The sequence below is a fragment of the Scyliorhinus canicula genome, chromosome 10 (genome assembly GCF_902713615.1).
Source record: "Scyliorhinus canicula chromosome 10, sScyCan1.1, whole genome shotgun sequence".
In the NCBI taxonomy this organism is placed as follows: domain Eukaryota; kingdom Metazoa; phylum Chordata; class Chondrichthyes; order Carcharhiniformes; family Scyliorhinidae; genus Scyliorhinus; species Scyliorhinus canicula.
Genome location: NC_052155.1, coordinates 14,276,181 through 14,296,578, shown reverse-complemented (window position 1 = coordinate 14,296,578; position 20,398 = coordinate 14,276,181). Strand labels below are relative to the sequence as shown.

Sequence of the window (20,398 nt, the reverse complement as noted above, 5' to 3'; positions counted from 1 at the left end):
CTATGATTCTTTGATCTATAATATACCACAGCTTGTCATGTTAACAAAGCTGAATGCGTCTATTTCAGGATGGAGGGAGAAGCTGAACTACTGAAACTCTCATTGCCAAAAGAGATAGAAATAAGAAAATCCAGGAATAAATCCCACCTTCTTCAGTACGATGACACCTTCCTGCGTGTCACTATCTGTAAATACGCCAAATGTATCTGAGCCATCGCCAGCCTTGACCATGTAGTCCATTTCTGCGTTCTGCCCAATGTCGGCATCTGTCGCCATTATTCTTCCGACAGTGGACTCCACGCTGCTTGATTCTGGCACCGAGAAATGATACAGCTCTGAAAGGGAAGGTGATGGAGGAAATTGTGACTCAGTCTCAGAGATCCATCCTCAGCAGTGTGTACGTTACCCGGAACGTACTGTGCATCCGCCCAATAAACCAACACAAGCAAATTAAATTCAATTAGCTTCTTCACATGCACTAATCAGGCATTCAGGAGAAAGTCGTCAATCTGTAGTTTTCGAATCTATTTTCGGGCATTAATGATAGCTGTGCAGGAATTACAGTGCAAACTTCTGCAAACAGATCTAATAAGGGCACAAGGCCACAGGCGGACAATATCAGGGAAACATTTCTCCTTTGGGTGCACCCAGAATGCCTGAGACATTATGCCGGTTGGGCTACAGTTCAGCAGCGGGATTCTCCCTTCTGGGGACTAAGTCCCCACGCTGGCGGGCGAACCGGCGCCAACCACTCCGCGTCAACAGCCCCGCGGAACCGCTGCCGTGGTTCGCGCATGCGCAGATGGGCCGGCGTACTTTGGCGCATGCGCGGGGGATGCTGTTCTCCGCGCCGGCCATGGCGGAGCCCGACAGGGACCGGCGCTGAAGGAAGAAGTACCCTCACGGAATAGGCACCCCGATCGCGTGTCAGGCCACCGTGCCCCCCCCCCCCCCCCCCCCCCCCCCCGGGGTCGGGTCCTATTGCACCTCCCCAAGGACCGCCCTCGCTGACTTACCTGCCAGGTCCCGCCATGTGCGACCATGCGTAACCTACGCCTGCAGGACTGGCCAAAAACCGACGGCCGCTCGGCCCATCAGGGCCCAGAGAATTGCCGGGAGGGGCCACTGCCAACCCGGGCCGGGTTGGAGAATCCCACCGCAGGTTTCTGCTAATACATATTTGTAGGGCTGGTTGAGCACAGTGGGCTAAACAGCTGGCTTGTAATGCAGAACAAGACCAGCAGCGCGGGTTCAATTTCCTTACCGGAGTCCCCGAACAGAAGCCGGGATGTGGCGTCGAGGGGCTTTTCACAGTAACTTCATTGACGCCTACTTGTGACAATAAGTGATTATTATTATAATCAGGAATCTTCCATGAACCAATGTAATTGAACATGACCATTTTTCTTCTTTCCATTAAAAACTTTGGCTGGTATCATGTATTTAAGAGTTTAATCTGGTGAAGATTTATTCACACAGTTAGAAAAGGGATTGCCAGCAAAAATGTGCACTTTGTGTGAGCATAGCCAGTCTTTTCATTCGTTCTTAAGATAGAGGTGTCGCTGGCTCGGCCAACCTTTGTTGCCCAAGCCTAATTGCCTTTGACAGGATGGTGGTGAGCTGCCATCTTGGACCACTGCAGTTCCTGTGGCGTGGGCGCACCCACTGTGCTGTTAGGGAGGTAATCCCTGGATTCTGGCTCAGCAACAGTGAAGGAGCAGTGATATGTTTCCAAGTTGGGATGATGTGTGGATTGCAGGGGGAACGGACTTGCAGATGCTCCCATGCATCCACTGTCCTTGTCCTTCTAATGAAATGAAAAATGAAAATCACTTATTGAGGTGACGGATTTGGTCGGTGGAGGAGGTGAATGAGATGCCAATCGAGCAAGCTGCTTTGTCCTGGATGGTGTTGACACCGGTGGTGTGATAGTGGGGCTGACTCACCCAGGCAAGTGGATTGTATTCCATTACACTCCTGACTTGTGCCTTGTAAATGGTGGACTGGCTTTTGGGAGTCAGGAGGTGAGCTATTTAACAATTCTAGATTCTATTTAAGAATTCCCATTCATTCATTGGATGTGGACGTGGCAGGCGGTGCCAGCATTTATTGCCCATCTGTAAGGTCTGGAGCCTCCGTTTGTAGCCACAATATGCTGTGGGCCAGACCAGGTAAGGATGGCAGATTTCCTTCCCTACAGGGCATCAGTGAACCAGATGTTTTTTTACAACAGTCTCGGTCATCATTAGACTTTTAATTCCAAATTTTTATTGAATTCAAATTTCACCATCTGCAGTGACGGGATTTGAACCTGGGACTTCAGAGTATGCTGAGCCTTGGGATTACTAGTCTGGTGACAATACCACTAGGCCACCCACCTCCCCTTGTAGCCACAATATTTATGTGGCTGGCCTAGTTCTGGTCAATGGTTACCTCCAGGCTGTTGTTGGTGGGGGATTCAGTGACGGTAATGCCATTGAACGTCAAGGGGCGATGGTTCGATCCTCTCTTGTTGGGGATGGCCTTGCCTGTGAACCTGTGTGATGCCAATGTCACTCGCATAAAGTATCTATGCTGAACTGCCCAATAACCGCAGGTGAAAACCTGTCGGTTTCTGAGTAAACTGAACTATTTAATCTGTGCCTGCTGACGTCGGTGTACCGCAGAAAGCAATTTGTCGAGCTTTCCCGAGACAGTGCTATTGGTGGAAGTTGACATCCTCGGGGATTGTACCAGCTTTGTGGGCTGATCTGGGCGAATTGAATCTTGATCCAGGGTGAAAGATCATGAAAAACACGGGTATGTGTGGTTTGGGTTTAGAACTCCCTGCTTTAAAAAATATATATTTTGTGCCACTGCACATAATGATAATAATACCTTTTATTGTCACAATTATGAAGTTACTGTGAAAAGCCCCCAGTCGCCACATTCCGGCGCCTGTTCGGGTAAGCTAGTGCAGGAATTGAACCCACGATGCTGGCCTTCTGCATCACAAACCAGCTGTCTAGCCCACTGAGCTAAACCAGCCAACATCAGGAAGGCAAACTGCTTGGTTTGGCTGACTTCGCCCAGGTTGTGCCAGTGCAAGTGAAGATGGAGTGCAGAAAACCCTACTCCTCTCATCTTTCATTATCAAATATGATATTGCATCTTTCTCGAGGACTTGCCTTGACTTCACTGACCCTCTCTGAATAGAAGGCTGGTAAATAGTTCTGAGACTGAGCAAGAATGAAGCAGGTTACCCTTACCCTCCCCTTTCACTCTCAGAGACACTGGCGGGCAGTGGTGAAGTGCCCATTGCCTTCTTGCCGCCGTGGTATCCTGCCAGTGGTGAGGAAGGTGGAAGATGGCTCTCCTGCCCAAAAAAGGCCAAGTATGACCCTCCTGCTGCCCACTGGAATGTTACCAATGCAATGGACCCCTCCGCCACGTCTGGACAGCATGGTAGCACTGTGGCTTCACAGGATGGATTCGGCCCATCGAGTCTGCACCGACCCACTTCAGCCCTCACTTCCACCCTATCGCCGTAACCCAGTAACCCCACCCAACCTTTTTGGACACTAAGGGCAATTTAGCACGGCCAATCCACCTAACCTTCACATCTTTGGACTGTGGGAGGAAACCGGAGCACCCGGAGGAAACCCACGCAGCCACGAGGTGAACGTGCAGACTCGGCACAGAGAGGGGCCCAAGCGGGAAATCGAACCTGGGACCTTGGAGCTGCGAAGCAACTATGCTAACCACCGTGCTACCGTGCGAAGGTTGGGAGGAGATTGGTGAGGAGAGGAATTATCAGCATGATCGTATTGAACTGTTTCTGCGCTGGGATTTGTCGGTGACCATTGTAACTACCAAATGTAATAAATGCCCGATCGGATGCTTTGGTTTGAAGTGAGGTTATGACGAGGCCAAAGGAATGGGTCTCGGACTAGTCGCATTCTTCATCGCATCAGCTCAGCTACCTTTGCTCCCAAGTAAGAAATGCATGTTTGATGCCACACTGATGCTAAACAAAACATTGCAAAACAAGTGGGTCATTAGCTATTTGTTTTATGCACTGAGCATTTAATGTGATTTCCAAATGTTTATATTTCCTTTCTCGTGCTGGGTTTCCTGCGTTAAACTGTGCCTCAGTGTGATTATCACTCTGCTGCTCCTGACCGGGCACATTATCCATTTTATTTATTATCCTTTTTCTCACTTGCCGCGGAGTGCCATCTGCTGCAAGCTGGAGGGGAGAAAACAAAGCACATAGATGGGAAGTCGGTGGGAAGGGGTGGAAGGTGCGAGAAGGGGAAAACACAATTCCACCCCCCCCACCCCCCGTGTCTTTTCAGATGAATGCTGAACACGTTCGTGGCACTGGGTGTGGACCGGGGCTTCAGAGTAGTCAGGGAGAAAATGTTCCAGCTGGTAAAAGGATCAAGAACGAGAGGGAACAGAATCAAAGTGATTTTCACAAGGAGCAATTGTGACGTGAGAAAAAATCTTTTTGGCACAGCCAGTGGTTTGGGTCTGGAATGCACTGTCTGGGAGACAGCTTTGGATGCTGGCTTGAATATTTAAAAGGGGCAGGGGTTCGGGGAAAAGGCAGGGGAAAGGCATGAAGTCATGACGCTCGTTCGGAGAGCTGGTGCAGACACGATGGGCCAAATGGCCTCCTTCTCCTCCTTCTGCGCGGTAACAGTTCTGTGATCCAACATTTGAGATTACAGCTTGTGACTGGAAGTAGATCAGTCATTATCAGTGCATTAGGGAATAGCTCACTGGGCTAAATCGCTGGCTTGGAAAGCAGGCCAGCAGCACGGTTCAATTCCCGTGCCAGCCTCCCCGAACAGGCGCCGGAATGTGGCGACTAGGGGCTTTTCACAGCAACTTAATTGAAGCCTACTCGTGACAATAAACAATTTTCATTTCAGTGGTGTTGAGGGAGGTGAACGAGGCGGATTAAAATCTAACCCATTGAATTGGAAGAAGAGATGGACACAGGAGAGGGAACTTCCATGTATTTTATCGAGAATAATGACCACCTGTGGTGAGTGACTCACCTCCCGACTCCCCAAAGCCTGTCCACCATCGACAAGGCTTGTGGTAGAAGTGTGGTAGAATGCTCCACACTTTCCTGGACGAGTGCAGCTCCAACCACACACAAAAAGCTCAAAGCCATCCAAGACAAAGCAGCCCCGCTTGATTGGCACCCCATCCACCATCTTAAACCTTCACTTTGTCCACCACTGACACACTGTGGCAGCAGTGTGTACCAACTATCAGACACCACCCACACACTTTCCCAACTTGGAAATATATCAGCGTTCCTTCACTGTCGTTGGGTCAAAATCCGGGAACTCCCTCGCTAACGCAACACGGGCTGACCAAAGTGGCTCACCGCCAACTTCATAAGGTAATTCGGGATGGGCAATCCGTGTTGGCCTTGGCAACAACGCTCACATCTCGTGAAGGAATAAAAAGGAACTCAAGGCGGAATGAGGGGAGGATAACTGGAGTCCTCTGGATGTGAGGGACGGAGTTCCGGAGGGAACGTTTATCTACCGACTTACCCCATCGGCATGGGGGGGTCATGACCCGAAATTACAGTATTCATGGAAGAACAAATCCCGATCCCTCAACTCTTGTGTTCGAGATATGATGGGAAGTGTACATAATTGTCAGGGCTGAGGAGAGTTTGGCATGGTCTCCAAGTCCCTGAATTATTTATCTCATTTTTTTTTTGGAGGCTGACAGATTGCCACTGCAGGTGGCCTTTGAGAACACATTTCACTGTATGTTTGAAAAAGCAGTTATGCTTACAAGTATATGCTAATGTTCCAGGAAGACATTATGCCTTGTTTTCAATATTTATAACTTTTATGATAATGAGGAGTCCTGTTGAGCTGGAAGCTACTCACTGTGCTGGAATTTGGGTGTGTTGTCATTAACGTCAGACAAGGTGACGGTCACAGTCGTGGTCGCTGATAGACCTCCCTTTAGCCCAGCCATATCCTTAGCCTCTATAATCACCACATGCTGTTCCTTGGCCTCCCTGTCCATGTCAGGCAGAGCAACGCGGATTACTCCTGCAAAATATATTCCCACTCCGTTAGAAAAAAAGAGAACACAGTCTTGTACGACAAGTCAGTTGAGAACTCACTCAACAACAGACAAGAAAATAATTTCCAAGTGCCTCTATTGCCTCCGATAAAGCCCGTCACGATACGGAAGGATTTCCCCGTGGGGTAATAGGTGAGAATCACTGAAAGGTAATTTCTGCTTGGGTGAGGAATCTTAAGGTTCATTCCTTCTTTTCCATGGAATGACACTTCAGCTATCTAAATCAGGTCAAAACTATTTTATTGAGTGCTTCTATCTAGGGTACAGGAAACATGACAGAATGTGTGTCAGTTGTCGCTGAAACATGAGCGTGGCTCTTTTTTACTTCGCAGACTAAATCATTCCTTTTCTGTCAAGGTAATCGTCCACTTCAGGCCTATTTCATGAAATCAAAGTTAGATAATCACCGACGTCCTCTTGGGTTGACTGAATGGCTGTGAGTGGGAACCACATTCCGGCTCCTGTTAGGGTACACTGGGGAGAATTCAGAATGTCCAATTCACCTAACAAGCACGTCTTCAAGGAGTTGTGGGAGGAAACCGGAGCACCCGGAGGAAACCAACATAGACATGGAGAGAACGTGCAGGCTCCGCAAAGTGACACAAGCCTGGAATTGAACCTGGGACCCTGGAGCTGTGAAGCAACAGCGCTAATCACTGTGTGTGTTAGTTCAGTTAAGGGGCGAGCAAAAGGAGAAACAGTATATCAGAGGCAGGTTCACCCCATGCGTGGGAACAGTTTTTAGACCGCAGGAAGCTATGCCCACTCCCAACAAGCTGTAACTGAACAAAACCTGCTTGAGAAGCCAGCCGTCTCTTTCCTAGCAACCCCGAGAGATACAGGTGCTTGGTCTGGTAACTATTGCTGGATTTTGCTGATAGTTTTTGAAACCTATGGGATGTCGTTTGGGGTGGATTAGCTCTGAGATTAGGAAAATAGAGGGGTTCGTAACTGGGTAAATTTAAAGTTTCCATGTACCGTCATGAATGTAAAGTGTATTTTCAGCTGACTTTTTGTGTTGTGTGTTTTACTGTTTCAGAGACATTCTTTGTTTGTTTAAAATCATCGCAAAAATGTCTGGAACAATCTTCACTTCTTTTTTCATGTTTTACCAAACGGCAAAATATAGTTGAGAGCAGGGCATTTCAAGTCTCCCTTTGGGAACGTGGACTACCCGAGTGTTTAACATCAGCTGTACTCATAACAGACACTGCTTCAGATAGACTGCACAGATAAGATGACCCAAATGGCATTAAATTATATTAATTCTATGATACTACGATACAAAAGCTGGCAAGAGACTGGAAACAACTTGATAGCTGGCTGCTTGTTCTGTGCTTCTACTGTCAGAGAGTGAATGGTGAAGGTACCCATCGATCCCCCTCAGCAGGGTCTACCGCACCAGCTGTCCGAAACCTTCCCTATGCCCAGCCCAACTGTGCATCAATTCTTGACTTAATCACATCTTGTGTTTCAGCCACCCACCGATACCTCATCCGTGGGATACTTCTCGAGAGATGGCTCAATCCTGTCTGCTGTTCTCCCCCTTGGCAGACTTCCCTGGCAAGTACCACGGAATATTACCGGCTGCCCAAAAGCAGCCCGCGGTGCGGCCAACTGTTACTTTTCAACCTGCTTGGCAGAATTGGCAGAATTACCTCCACCACCTTGGATCAAACTCCGCAGCGAGGCAATGAAGCGGCTCACTCCTGCACGACCAGCAATGAAATGCTCTGATGGCAACTAGTGCTTACAAAACCATAAGACGCAGGAGCAGAGGTAGGCCACTCGACCCATCGAGTCTGCTTCGCCATTGAATGAGATCAAGAATTTTTTTAATTTAAAGAACCCAATTGTTTTTTGCAATTAAGGGGCAATTTAAAGTGGCCAATCCACCTACCCAGCAGATCTTTGGGGGTGAGACCCACGTAAACACGGGGAAAATGTGCAAACTCCACAAGGACAGTGACCCGGGTCTGGGACTGAATCCTCAGCACCGTGAGGCAGCAGTGCTGACCACTGTGCCGTCATGCCACCCCCAATGAGATCATGACTGATCAGGTCCAATAATCCTCAACTCCACTTTCCAGCTTTATCCACAGAACCCTTGATTCCCTTAGTGATTAAAAACCTGTCTGCCTTAGCCTTGAACATGCTCAATGACCCAGACTCTACTGCTCTCTGCGGTAAAGAATTCTACAGATCCACCAACCTCTGAGAGAAGAAATTCCTCCTCGTCTTTGTCTTCAATGAGTGACTCCTTACTCTGAGATTATGCCCTCTGGTCCCAGACTCTCCCACAAGGGGGAACATCCCTTCTGATCCAGAATGCATTGGACATAAAGGGAGTGGAAGCAGATTCAACAGTGACTTCAATAGGGAACTGGGGATGAAAAGGAAACATTTGTAGGGCTGTGCAGAAGGAGAAAGGAAAGTAGGGATAATTGCACAGCTCTTTCAAAGAGCAGGTACAGTAATAATTGGCTGAATGGTCTTTTTCCGTGCTGTCATTTCATGAGTCGATGATTAGGTGATCCATGAGGGTCAGAAGCAGCAAGTGGGTCGACTGATGTTCTGTCAAAGGAGCTTGCAAACCCTCAAGACTCTTCCTCTCCTCAGCAATAAGTAACTGTATGACTTTCTCTGACTCCCTGACTTCGTCGAGAGAGGATGTCTCTGAGCTGGTGCCAGTTTCAGGAGAGTGGGCTTGGCAGAGATCCAAGTTTGTCGACCACAGTTCCAATGGAGGCTGTTCCTCTTCTACCTCTGTTGATAGGACGGGCGGTGAAGCTGGTGAAGATAGAGGATCCCCATATCGCAGGCCAGGTGTCAGTCGCTGATGGGCCAGGGATTAAGTGCGGGCAACAACATATCGAGGGGGCAGGGGGTTATGTTGAGGGTGGTGCAGCAGTACAACTCAGGGTGATCATGCAACCTGGCTTTGCTGGCTTTGGATGGTCAAGGGAACTCTTACCTTGCTAACATTCTCTGTCTCACCGAGGATAGGACACAATATGTCGAGCACCTTTGGTATTTTTCCAAGCAAATTAAATAAGGGAGAAGGTAAAACACAAAGCAATTCTCTGAAGTGTTTGTGGAACTCAGACCTATAACCTGATTCGCAGTCTTACAGCCCCAACCACGCCCATCTCCAAATCATTTAGTAAGCTCATGGATTCAGTGAATGCTCAGTGTCAACCTCAACCATCGGTCATACTCCAAAGATTCAAATTTAACTTGAGGATGAGAGCTTCAAGGTTAATTTATTGTGACTTACATTGCTTACTCTGACTTACTGAAGCAATTATTGGAGCATTGTGATTTTGGAGCAACGCTAGACAACATGTTACGAGATAGGTTAGTCTGTGATGTGAACGATGGTGCTATTCAACACAGGTTGCTTGAAGAGGTAGACATAAACTTTAAACAAGCTATGGAGATAGCGCTGGCCATGGAAAGCCCTGAAAAAGGTGCACAAAAGCTGCAGAGCACACAAAATGGCTTCATTCACCAGCCAAGATGGCACGGTAGGACAGTGGTTATCACTGCTGCTTCACAGCACCAGGGACCCCAGTTCGATTCCTGGCTTGGATCACGGTCTGTGTAGAGTCTGCCCGTTCTCCCCGTGTCTGCGTGGGTTTCCTCCGGGTGCTCTAGTTTCTTCAAAGAGGAAAAGCTATCCCGCCAATCCCCTCAGCAAGAATTCAACAATGGGCATTAATTCTGTCCAGCTATGAATCTACTTTCAAGCACCAACCTGGAACACACGCAGCGAATGCGGATGCTCTTAGCCACCTACCCTTGCAAGAAAGTATCAGATGTACTCCAGTACTACAAGAAATCATCACGGCATTACATTTTTTAGACATGTTGCCAGTCTCGGTGAAGCAGATCAAGAACTGGACTAATCAAGATCCACTTCTGTCCAAAGTGAGAGACAAAATACTTATAGGATGGGTCAATATGTCATTTTCTGAGGAAATGGACCCATTCGTTACCTGTAAGAATGAATTGAGGATAGCATCATAATCTGAGGAACAAGAATAGTCATTCCTGTACCAGGCACAAAGCTGTTCTCTGTGGAAGCAAATAGGAATGATCTGCCTGTACTGCCAGGAGAGGTACCCGTTATTGCAGTTCCTGTTAATGTTGATCCTGTGGAAGCATCTCAGATAACAGAATTACACTACTTTCTAAGAAACAGAAACTCACTCAAAGACTCGATTTATAAATGTCCAACTCATGCAGATAATGTTTAGTTGGTATTTAGGAGGGAGTGAATTAGTTATCGAAGATTGGATAAAAGACCAAAAGGGGGAGGGGCTGTGGTGATTGTCCATTTAAGGGCAACACAGCAGAGTAAGAGTCACATGGCCTGCATGGCCAATCAGGGTGTGCAATCATCCCAAGGTGAGAGATTCTCCGAGGCAAAGAGACATTTTGCAAACTAGGTACAGCCATGAGGCTGCTTTACAATTCTTATTAATAAATACCTTTTGTTTGCACCATTGAGGCCTGTGACAGTGCACCTTTACAGGGACCAAAACTGCACACAGCTTCTATACAATTTAAGCAAGATCTCACCACTCTGGTACTCAAATCTTCGTGCGATGAAGGCTAACATTCCATTAGCCTCCTTAATAACTGTTGACGGGTCACATGGACTCGAAACATGAACTGTGTTTCACTCTCCACAGATGCTGCCAGGCCTGCTGACCCTGTTTAGCATTTTCTGTTTTATCCTATACGAGGGTGCAATAATTCCTTTCAGGAAGACAGGAGTCAGAATGTTTTACTGCGCCGCGGCAATGCTTCCTCAAAAACATTTGTTTTAAAAAATGGGTCCTTCAGTTTCTCTCCAGAACTCGCAGCCACAGGTCCTGTGGGGAAATACGAACTGATAAAGTGCTTGAGTGGAAATGTGGTGAATATTAATGACGGGAGCATCTGCATACGCTGCAAAGGCATGAATCTTTTCCCGGTGCTCCTAATTCACAATGCTAATTTTCCTCCGAAAGTCGTAACCTCTGTGGTTTTTGGGAGGGTTTTATCCTGCAATCAGCCATCCCTTGACAATTGGAAGAAACTCTCCGAAATATCCATCACACGGTACTTTCCATTTCCCGTTTGATCCGAATGCTTTTCTTTCTTCGCAGGAGTGATTTTCTGTTTAATACAGAGATTTTCTTCAGCCTAAGGTTTGGAATTTAACTTGTGTTCCCCCCCCCCCCCCCCCCCACTCTTCACCCACATTACAAATACGAGGGTGTTCGTAAATCCTTCTGCATGCAAAGGGACGATAGAAGTTCGGAACTTCTCTTCGGCCAGTGGCAATTGATGCTAAAATTGTTCATTCTAAGTCGGAGATCCTGCTGTCCGTAGGCCTTAAGGGATGTGGGTTACAGGCAGGTATATGTGGAGCCAGCTCATAGATCAGCCACAGGACAGGTTTGAGGCCTCCTCCCCTTGCTACGTTTCTGCTCGGAATAAAGGTCTGCATTTGTATAGCAGCTTCCAAAGCGTTTCACAGAAAAAACTGTACTTTGAAGATATTGTCGCTGTCGAAACGCAGTTCACCTGACTGCCCATTTATTCACAGCAACATCCCACAAACAGCAATGTAATTAATGACGAGATAGCTTTCACGCCTTTCATTTCATTGGATGTGAGCGCCGTTGGCAAGGCCAGCATTTATTGCTCGACCGTAATGAAACGTCTCCACTCAGAGTGGGGGGGTAAACCTGCGGAATTCTCTACCACAGAAGGTTGTGGAGGCCAACTCAGTGAAGATATTTAAGAAGGAGATAGATAGATTTCTGGGCTCTAAAGGTGTCGAGGGGAATGGGGAGACTGCAGGAGCATCTCGTTGGATCGGGGATCAGTCATGATCATGTTGAATGGTGGAGCAGGCCTTGAAGGACCGAATGGCCTACACCTGATCCTATTTTCTATATTTCTGTGTTAATTGTCTTTGAGAAGGCGTTGGGGAACCTTCTTGAACTATTGCTGTGCATGTGGTCACAGCGATGTTATGAAGGAAATTCCAGGTTTCTGGCCCAACGACAGTGAAGGAATGACAATATCATTCCAAGTCAGGATGGTGTTTGGCTCGAAGAGGGACATATGTGAACAAACAAATTAGGGGTAGCAGGAGGCCATTCTGCCCCTTGAGCCTGTTCTGCCATTTGATTAGATCACGGTTGATCTGAGTGTGGCCTCAAATCTACTTTTTTCTCAACTCCTATTACCTTTGACTCCCTTGTCACACAACTCAGTCTTAAAACTACTCAATGGCCCAGTCTCCCTATTCTCTGAGGAAGAGAGCCCAACAGATCAGCCACTTGCTGGGATTGGTTGGGGGATGAATGTTGGCCGAGACAACAGGGATCTGCCCTTTCCTCCCAAAATCATACCAAGGGATTCTGCTGGGAGGACAGACAGCGGCTTAGCTCCATGTTGTATCCGAATGACAGCAGGGAATGTCCTGTTAGAGTGGATGCAGAGAAAATGGTTCCGGGGATGGGGACTTTTAATTTCATGGATAGCTGGGCTATTCCCCTGAGAAGAGAAGGTTAAGAGGGGATTTGGTAGAGAATCTGAAGATGCTGAGGGATCTGCAGAGAGCAGATGGGGAGAAACTGCTCCCATTGATGAAAGGATTGAGAATCAGAAGACACCAATTTAAGGCAATTAGCAAAAGAGCCAAAGGCATCAGGAGGAAAAACATTTTTAGGCAGAACATCATTAGGATCTGAAATGCACTGCCTGAAAATTTGGTCATCAAAGAACAAAGAACAAAGAAACGTACAGCACAGGAACAGGCCCTTCGGCCCTCCAAGCCTGTGCCGACCATGCTGCCCATCTAAACTAAAATCTTCTCCACTTCCGGGTTCCGTATCCCTCTCTTCCCATCCTATTCATGTATTTGTCAAGCTGCCCCTTAAATGTCACTATCGTCCCTGCTTCCACCTCCTCCGGCAGTGAGTTCCAGGCACCCACTACCCTCTGTGTCAAAAACTTGCCACGTACATCTCCTCTAATCCTTGCCCCTCGCACCTTAAACCTATGCCCCCTAGTAATTGACCCCTCTACCCTGGGAAAAAGCCTCTGACTATCCACTCTGTCTATGCCCCTCATAATTTTGTAGACCTCTATCAGGTCGCCCCTCAACCTCCATCATTCCAGTGAGAACAAACCGAGTGTATTCAACCGCTCCTCATAGCTAATGCCCTCCATACCAGGTAACATACTGGCAAATTTTTTCTGCACCCTCTCTGAAGCCTCCACATCCTTCTGGTAGTGTGGCAACTAGAATTGAACACTATACTCCAAGTGTGGCCTAATTAAGGTTCTATACAGCTGCAACATGACTTTCCAATTTTTATACTCAATGCCCCGGCCAATGAAGGCAAGCATGCCGTATGCCTTCTTGACTACCTTCTGCACCTGTGTTGCCCCTTTCAGTGACCTGTGGACCTGTACACCTAGATCTCTCTGACTGTCATCATTTGTCATCACCATACTCCTGTTTGTGGGATCTTGCTGTGCACAAAGTGGTTGCTGTCTTACCCACATAATAACAGTGACTGCACTTTCATTGGCCGTAAAGCTCTTTGCAATGTCTAGACAGGGTGAAAAAACTGAATGTTCTTTTTTGCATAGATCAGCCATCATCTAATTGAAATGATGTAACAGGCTCAAGGGGCTGAATGGCTTTCTCATCACTCATGAGCATCTTATGTGCAGCTTCAGTGCCACTTCTTACACAAACGGGCCATCCGTGTCTTTCCTGTTGTGACTCACCTGTTGTCGGCTCCACCAGGAAGTACGGTTGTCCCTGGAGGATGTGGTACACTATCCTGGCATGGCTCCCATAGGAAGGATCATCAGCATCTGTTGCTGTCACTTGAGTAACGAAGGTTCCTGCAAAGAGTATAAATAATTAGTTCATTAAAGTCTTCAGTTGCAGCCTGAAAGGCGTTCAGCTCTTTCCTACGCTGTGAGACTGATCGTGTACTTCTGCACAAAGATATCACTGCAGAGAATTTTAGAAATAGGGAGGGACGCAGGCCAAATGAGCCGGACAGAAACGCGATCGCCCACAATCATAGGCTGACTACAAAAACAGTAACACGTTGGACTCAGATAAGGAGCATTTTCCTCACTCAGAGGGGTGTGAATATTTGGAATTCTCTACCCCAAAGAATTCTGATTTCTCCATCGTTGAATATATTTAGGGCTCAGATCGATCGTTTCTTGATCCCTCAGGAAATCAAGTGATACATGGAGGGATTGGGAAAATGGAGTTGAGGGAGAGAATCAGCCATGATTGTATTGAATGGCAAAGCAGGCTTGAGGGGCTGAATTGTTCAGTACATCTCCTCGGGGCGGCATGGTAGTACAGGGGTTAGCACTGTTGCTTCACAGCTCCAGGGTCCCAGGTTCGATTCCCGGTTTGGGCCACTGTCTGTGCGGAGTCTGCTCGTTCTCCCCGTGTCTGCGTGGGTTTCCTCCGGGTGCTCCGGTTTCCTCCCACAATCCAAAGATGTGCAGGTTAGGTGGATTGGCCATGCTAAATTGCCCTTAGTGTCCAAAAAGGTTAGGTGGGGTTACTGGGTTACATGATTAGGGTGGAGGTGTGGGCTTGAGTGGGTGCTCTTTCGTAGAGCCAGTCCAGACTCAATGGACTGAATGGCCTCAATCGGCACTGTAAATTTCTTGTGTTAATAGTAACTTGCAATAATGTAGCACCTTCAACAGTGAGCATATGGGCACTGAATTTCCTGCAGGGACAGCCGTCTCCTCCTTTGGCTGAAGCTTAATGGAGTCCATTGGGAACGGGCAGGTGGGAGGTGAGGCCAGGACCTGGGGCATCCAACCTTAACCTCAGCTATCCTCCCACGAACCCATTAGTGCCCCCTGTTCAAGGCCTGCAAACTGCAGAGGGGGAGTCAGGGCATATTTGAATCCGTGATACCCAATGTTGGCTATAGCTGTCTCCCTTGGTTCCGTGGCTCTGTGTGATTGTATGAATATTTCGATCTCCGGAACCAAGCATGGAATATCAGTTTAGGTAGAGTGCTGATTTGCTCTTTATTGATGATTGACTTTCACTTTGTTCTTTTAGCTTACAATGAAATTGACTTCAGAAAAACATCTCAAGGCACTTCACAAGAGTGCTGTCAAGTAGGAACATCGGAGAAGGAGTAGGCAATGCAGCCTCTTGAGCCTGGAGTAGAAATTTGACAATAAGCCGCATAAGGAGATGTTACGACAAGTGACCAAAGTACTAGGTTCCAAGGAGTAATGCAAAGGAGCGGGGCGAGGTGGGGAGGCGGAAAGGTTAAAGGAGAGAATCTCAGATGGTTGAAGGCCCGGTTGTCCAGGGCAGAACAAAGGAAGAGAGCAAGCGTTCGAAACTGAAGGGAGTGCGGAGATCTCAGGGGGTTGTAGGACTGGAAGAGGTTACAGGTGTCGGGAGGGATGAGGTCACGAGGGGATTTGAAGGTGAAGATGAGAATTTTTAGATTGAGCTTTGCGGGACGAGGAGCCAATGTCGATCGGTGGCCATGGGGCACCACGGGGCTGACGAGTGAAGGGTCTGAGTTTGAATTGAGGTTGCAGATACGGTGTAAAACCTTTTAAACAGCAGCAACACGTTCATATGCCAACGGCAGATCTATTTAAATCAGGGAAAGAGCAGGAGTCGCAGTGCAGTAAAAACCAGAGGAGGAATATAGGACTCCAATACTCTCAGTAACACACTCAGCATATTTACCCAGTAAATCAGGAAATACCTCATCCTAATATATTTATTTTATTAATATTTGTGTGTCAGGTGCCGACAGAAACATGTGTTGCAGTGACAAAAATGTCATTTTTATTATTTCTGGGAGAGAAACCTTGAGGACTGGAATGATTTACGAAATAATGAATGACAAGAAGGAAATTAGGCTTAAAGGAGAAAGAGGTGGAGAGGCAGAAAGGTATAGAGAGAGGAGAGAGGTAGAGAGACAGAAAGGTTGAAAGAGGAAAGAGAGGTGGAGAGGCTGGTTTAGCACAGGGCTAAATCGCTGGCTTTTAAAGCAGACCAAGGCAGGCCAGCAGCACGGTTCAATTCCCGAACCAGCCTCCCCGAACAGGCGCCGGAATGTGGCGACTAGGGGCTTTTCACAGTAACTTCATTTGGAGCCAACTTGTGACAATAAGCGATTTTCATTTCATTCATTCATGCATATTGCAAGTTGACATAGTTTAAATGCTCTTTGGGAGTGGACACCAAATCTGTCGAATTTTTCCATTGGAAAAGGATGCAACCAACAACAAGCGACTTAGAGTGCAAGGCTTGAACAACCTTTCCTTTTATTCATTCATTAATAAGGACGTTGCCAGCAAGGCCAGCGTTTATTGGCCTTCCCTCATTGTCCATAAGATGTCGGTGGTGAGCCCCTTTCTTGAACACAGCCGAGTATGTTGCTGGGCTATTTCATAGGGCAATTAGGCGTCAGCCACATCCCGAGAGCTTACGGTCACATGTCGGCCAGACCAGGTAGGGATGGCAGATTTCCTTCCCTAAAGGACATCAGCTGGAAACTTACATCCGGTAGTTTTATGGCCTCCTTCTGCACTGTAAATTCTATGATTCTATGATGACATAACATTTTCTCATCTCATCATTTCATATTGATATTATTTGAAGGCATATTACAAAACCCTCCAGGAAATTGGGTTCTCCTGAGCAAGGCAGGTGTCAGTTCCTCCAGGCATCCATGTGGATGACCAGCAAAAAGGCAGAAATGTAGAATGTACATAGAACATAGAACGATACAGCGCAGTACAGGCCCTTCGGCCCTCGATGTTGCACCGACATGGAAAAAAAAAAACTAAAGACCATCTAACCTACACTATGCCCTTATCATCCATATGCTTATCCAATAAATTTTTAAATGCCCTCAATGTTGGCGAGTTCACTACTGTTGCAGGTAGGGCATTCCACGGCCTCACCACTCTTTGCGTAAAAAACCCACCTCTGACCTCTGTCCTATATCTATTACCCCTCAATTTAAGGCTATGTCCCCTCGTGCTAGCCACCTCCATCCGCGGGAGAAGGCTCTCGCTGTCCACCCTATCTAACCCTCTGATCATTTTGTATGCCTCTATTAAGTCACCTCTTAACCTTCTTCTCTCTAACGAAAACAACCTCAAGTCCATCAGCCTTTCCTCATAAGATTTTCCCTCCATACCAGGCAACATCCTGGTAAATCTCCTCTGCACCCGTTCCAAAGCTTCCACGTCCTTCCTATAATGAGGCGACCAGAACTGTACGCAATACTCCAAATGCGGCCGTACCAGAGTTTGGTACAGCTGCATCATGACCTCATGGCTCCGGAACTCAATCCCTCTACCAATAAAGGCCAACACACCATAGGCCTTCTTCACAACCCTATCAACCTGGGTGGCAACTTTCAGGGATCTATGTACATGGACACCGAGATCCCTCTGCTCATCCACACTACCAAGAATTTTACCATTAGCCAAATATTCCGCATTCCTGTTATTCTTTCCAAAGTGAATCACCTCACACTTCTCCACATTAAACTCCATTTGCCACCTCTCAGCCCAGCTCTGCAGCTTATCTATGTCCCTCTGTAACCTGCAACATCCTTCCGCACTGTCTACAACTCCACCGACTTTAGTGTCGTCTGCAAATTTACTCACCCATCCTTCTGCGCCCTCCTCTAGGTCATTTATAAAAATGACAAACAGCAACGGCCCCAGAACAGATCCTTGTGGTACGCCACTCGTAACTGAACTCCATTCTGAACATTTCCCATCAACTACCACTCTCTGTCTTCTTTCAACTAGCCAATTTCTGATCCACATCTCTAAATCACCCTCAATCCCCAGCCTCCGTATTTTCTGCAATAGCCGACCGTGGGGAACCTTATCAAACGCTTTACTGAAATCCATATACACCACATCAACTGCTCTACCCTCGTCTACCTGTTCAGTCACCTTCTCAAAGAACTCGATAAGGTTTGTGAGGCATGACCTACCCTTCACAAAACCATGCTGACTATCCCTAATCATATTATTCCTATCTAGATGATTATAAATCGTATCTTTTATAATCCTCTCCAAGACTTTACCCACCACAGACGTTAGGCTCACCGGCCTATAGTTACCGGGGTTATCTCTACTCCCCTTCTTGAACAAAGGGACCACATTTGCTATCCTCCAGTCCTCTGGCACTATTCCTGTAGCCAATGATGACCTAAAAATCAAAGCCAAAGGCTCAGCAATCTCTTCCCTGGCTTCCCAGAGAATCCTAGGATAAATCCCATCCGGCCCCGGGGACTTATCTATTTTCACCTTGTCCAGAATTGCCAACACTTCTTCCCTACGCACCTCAATGCCATCTATTCTAATAGCCTGGGTCTCAGCATTCTCCTCCACAATATTATCTTTTTCTTGAGTGAATACTGACGAAAAGTATTCATTTAGTATCTCGCTTATCTCCTCAGCCTCCACACACAACTTCCCACCACTGTCCTTGACTGGCCCTACTCTTACCCTAGTCATTCTTTTATTCCTGACATACCTATAGAAAGCTTTTGGGTTTTCCTTGATCCTACCTGCCAAAGACTTCTCATGTCCCCTCCTTGCTCGTCTCAGCTCTCTCTTTAGATCCTTCCTCGCTTCCTTGTAACTATCAAGCGCCCCAACTGAAACTTCACGCCTCATCTTCACATAGGCCTCCTTCTTCCTCTTAACAAGAGATTCCACTTCTTTGGTAAACCACGGTTCCCTCGCTCGACCCCTTCCTCCCTGCCTGACTGGTACGTACTTATCAAGAACATGCAATAGCTGTTCCTTGAACAAGCTCCACATATCCAGTGTACCCAACCCTTGCAGCCTACTTCTCCAACCAACACATCCTAAGTCATGTCTAATGGCATCATAATTGCCCTTCCCCCAGCTATAACTCTTGCTCTGCGGGGTATACTTATCCCTTTCCATCACTAACGTAAAGGTCACCGAATTGTGGTCACTGTCTCCAAAGTGTTCACCTACCTCCAGATCTAACACCTGGCCTGGTTCATTACCCAAAACCAAATCCAAAGTGGCCTCACCTCTTGTTGGCCTGTCAACATATTGTGTCAGAAAACCCTCCTGCACACATTGTACAAAGAACGACCCATCCAATGTACTCGAACTATATCTTTTCCAGTCAATATTTGGAAAGTTAAAGTCTCCCATAACAACTACCCTGTTACTTTCGCTCTTTTCCAGAATCATCTTCGCCATCCTTTCCTCTACATCTCTAGAACTATTAGGTGGCCTATAGAAAACTCCCAACAGGGTGACCTCTCCTTTCCTGTTTCTAACCTCAGCCCATACTACCTCGGAAGAAGAGTCCCCATCTTGCATCCTTTCTACCACCGTAATACTGTCCTTGACTAGCAGCGCCACACCTCCCCCTCTTTTGCCCCCTTCTCTGACCTTACTAAAGCACCTAAACCCCGGAACCTGCAACAACCATTCCTGTCCCTGCTCTATCCATGTCTCTGAAATGGCCACAACATCGAAGTCCCAGGTACCTACCCATGCTGCCAGTTCCCCTACCTTATTTCGTATACTCCTGGCATTGAAATAGACACACTTCAAACCACAGACCTGAACACTGCCGCCCTCCTGCGAAGTCAAAACTGTACTCCTGACCTCTCTACTCTCAATCTCTCGCACCCCAAAACTACAATCCAGGTTCCCATGCCCCTGCTGAATTAGTTTAAACCCCCCCAAAGAGTACTAACAAATCTCCCCCCCAGGATATTGGTGCCCCTCAGGTTCAGATGTAGACCATCCTGTCTATAGAGGTCCCACCTTCCCCAGAAAGAGCCCCAGTTATCCAGAAATCTGAATCCCTCCCGCCTGCACCATCCCTGTAGCCACGTGTTTAATTGCTCTCTCTCCCTATTCCTCATCTCACTATCACGTGGCACGGGCAACAACCCAGAGATAACAACTCTGTTTGTTCTCGCTCTGAGCTTCCATCCTAGCTCCCTAAAGGCCTGCCTGACATCCTTGTCCCCTTTCCTACCTATGTCGTTAGTGCCAATGTGGACTACGACTTGGGGCTGCTCCCCCTCCCCCTTAAGGACCCGGAAAACACGATCCGAGACATCACGTACCCTTGCACCTGGGAGGCAACATACCAAACGTGAGTCTCTCTCGCTCCCACAAAATCTCCTATCTGTGCCCCTGACTATTGAGTCCCCAATTACTAATG

General features: G+C 47.4%; 1 protein-coding gene across 1 annotated transcript in view; it reads right to left on the bottom strand.

Annotated features, from left to right (window-relative positions):
- LOC119972235 (cadherin-7-like) overlaps positions 1-20,398 on the bottom strand; it is a 134,352-nt gene that overhangs the window by 49,062 nt on the left and 64,892 nt on the right. The window contains 3 exon segments of the mRNA XM_038808620.1: positions 148-335; positions 5,907-6,074; positions 13,912-14,031. Coding sequence (XP_038664548.1) covers positions 148-335; positions 5,907-6,074; positions 13,912-14,031 — 476 coding nt within the window.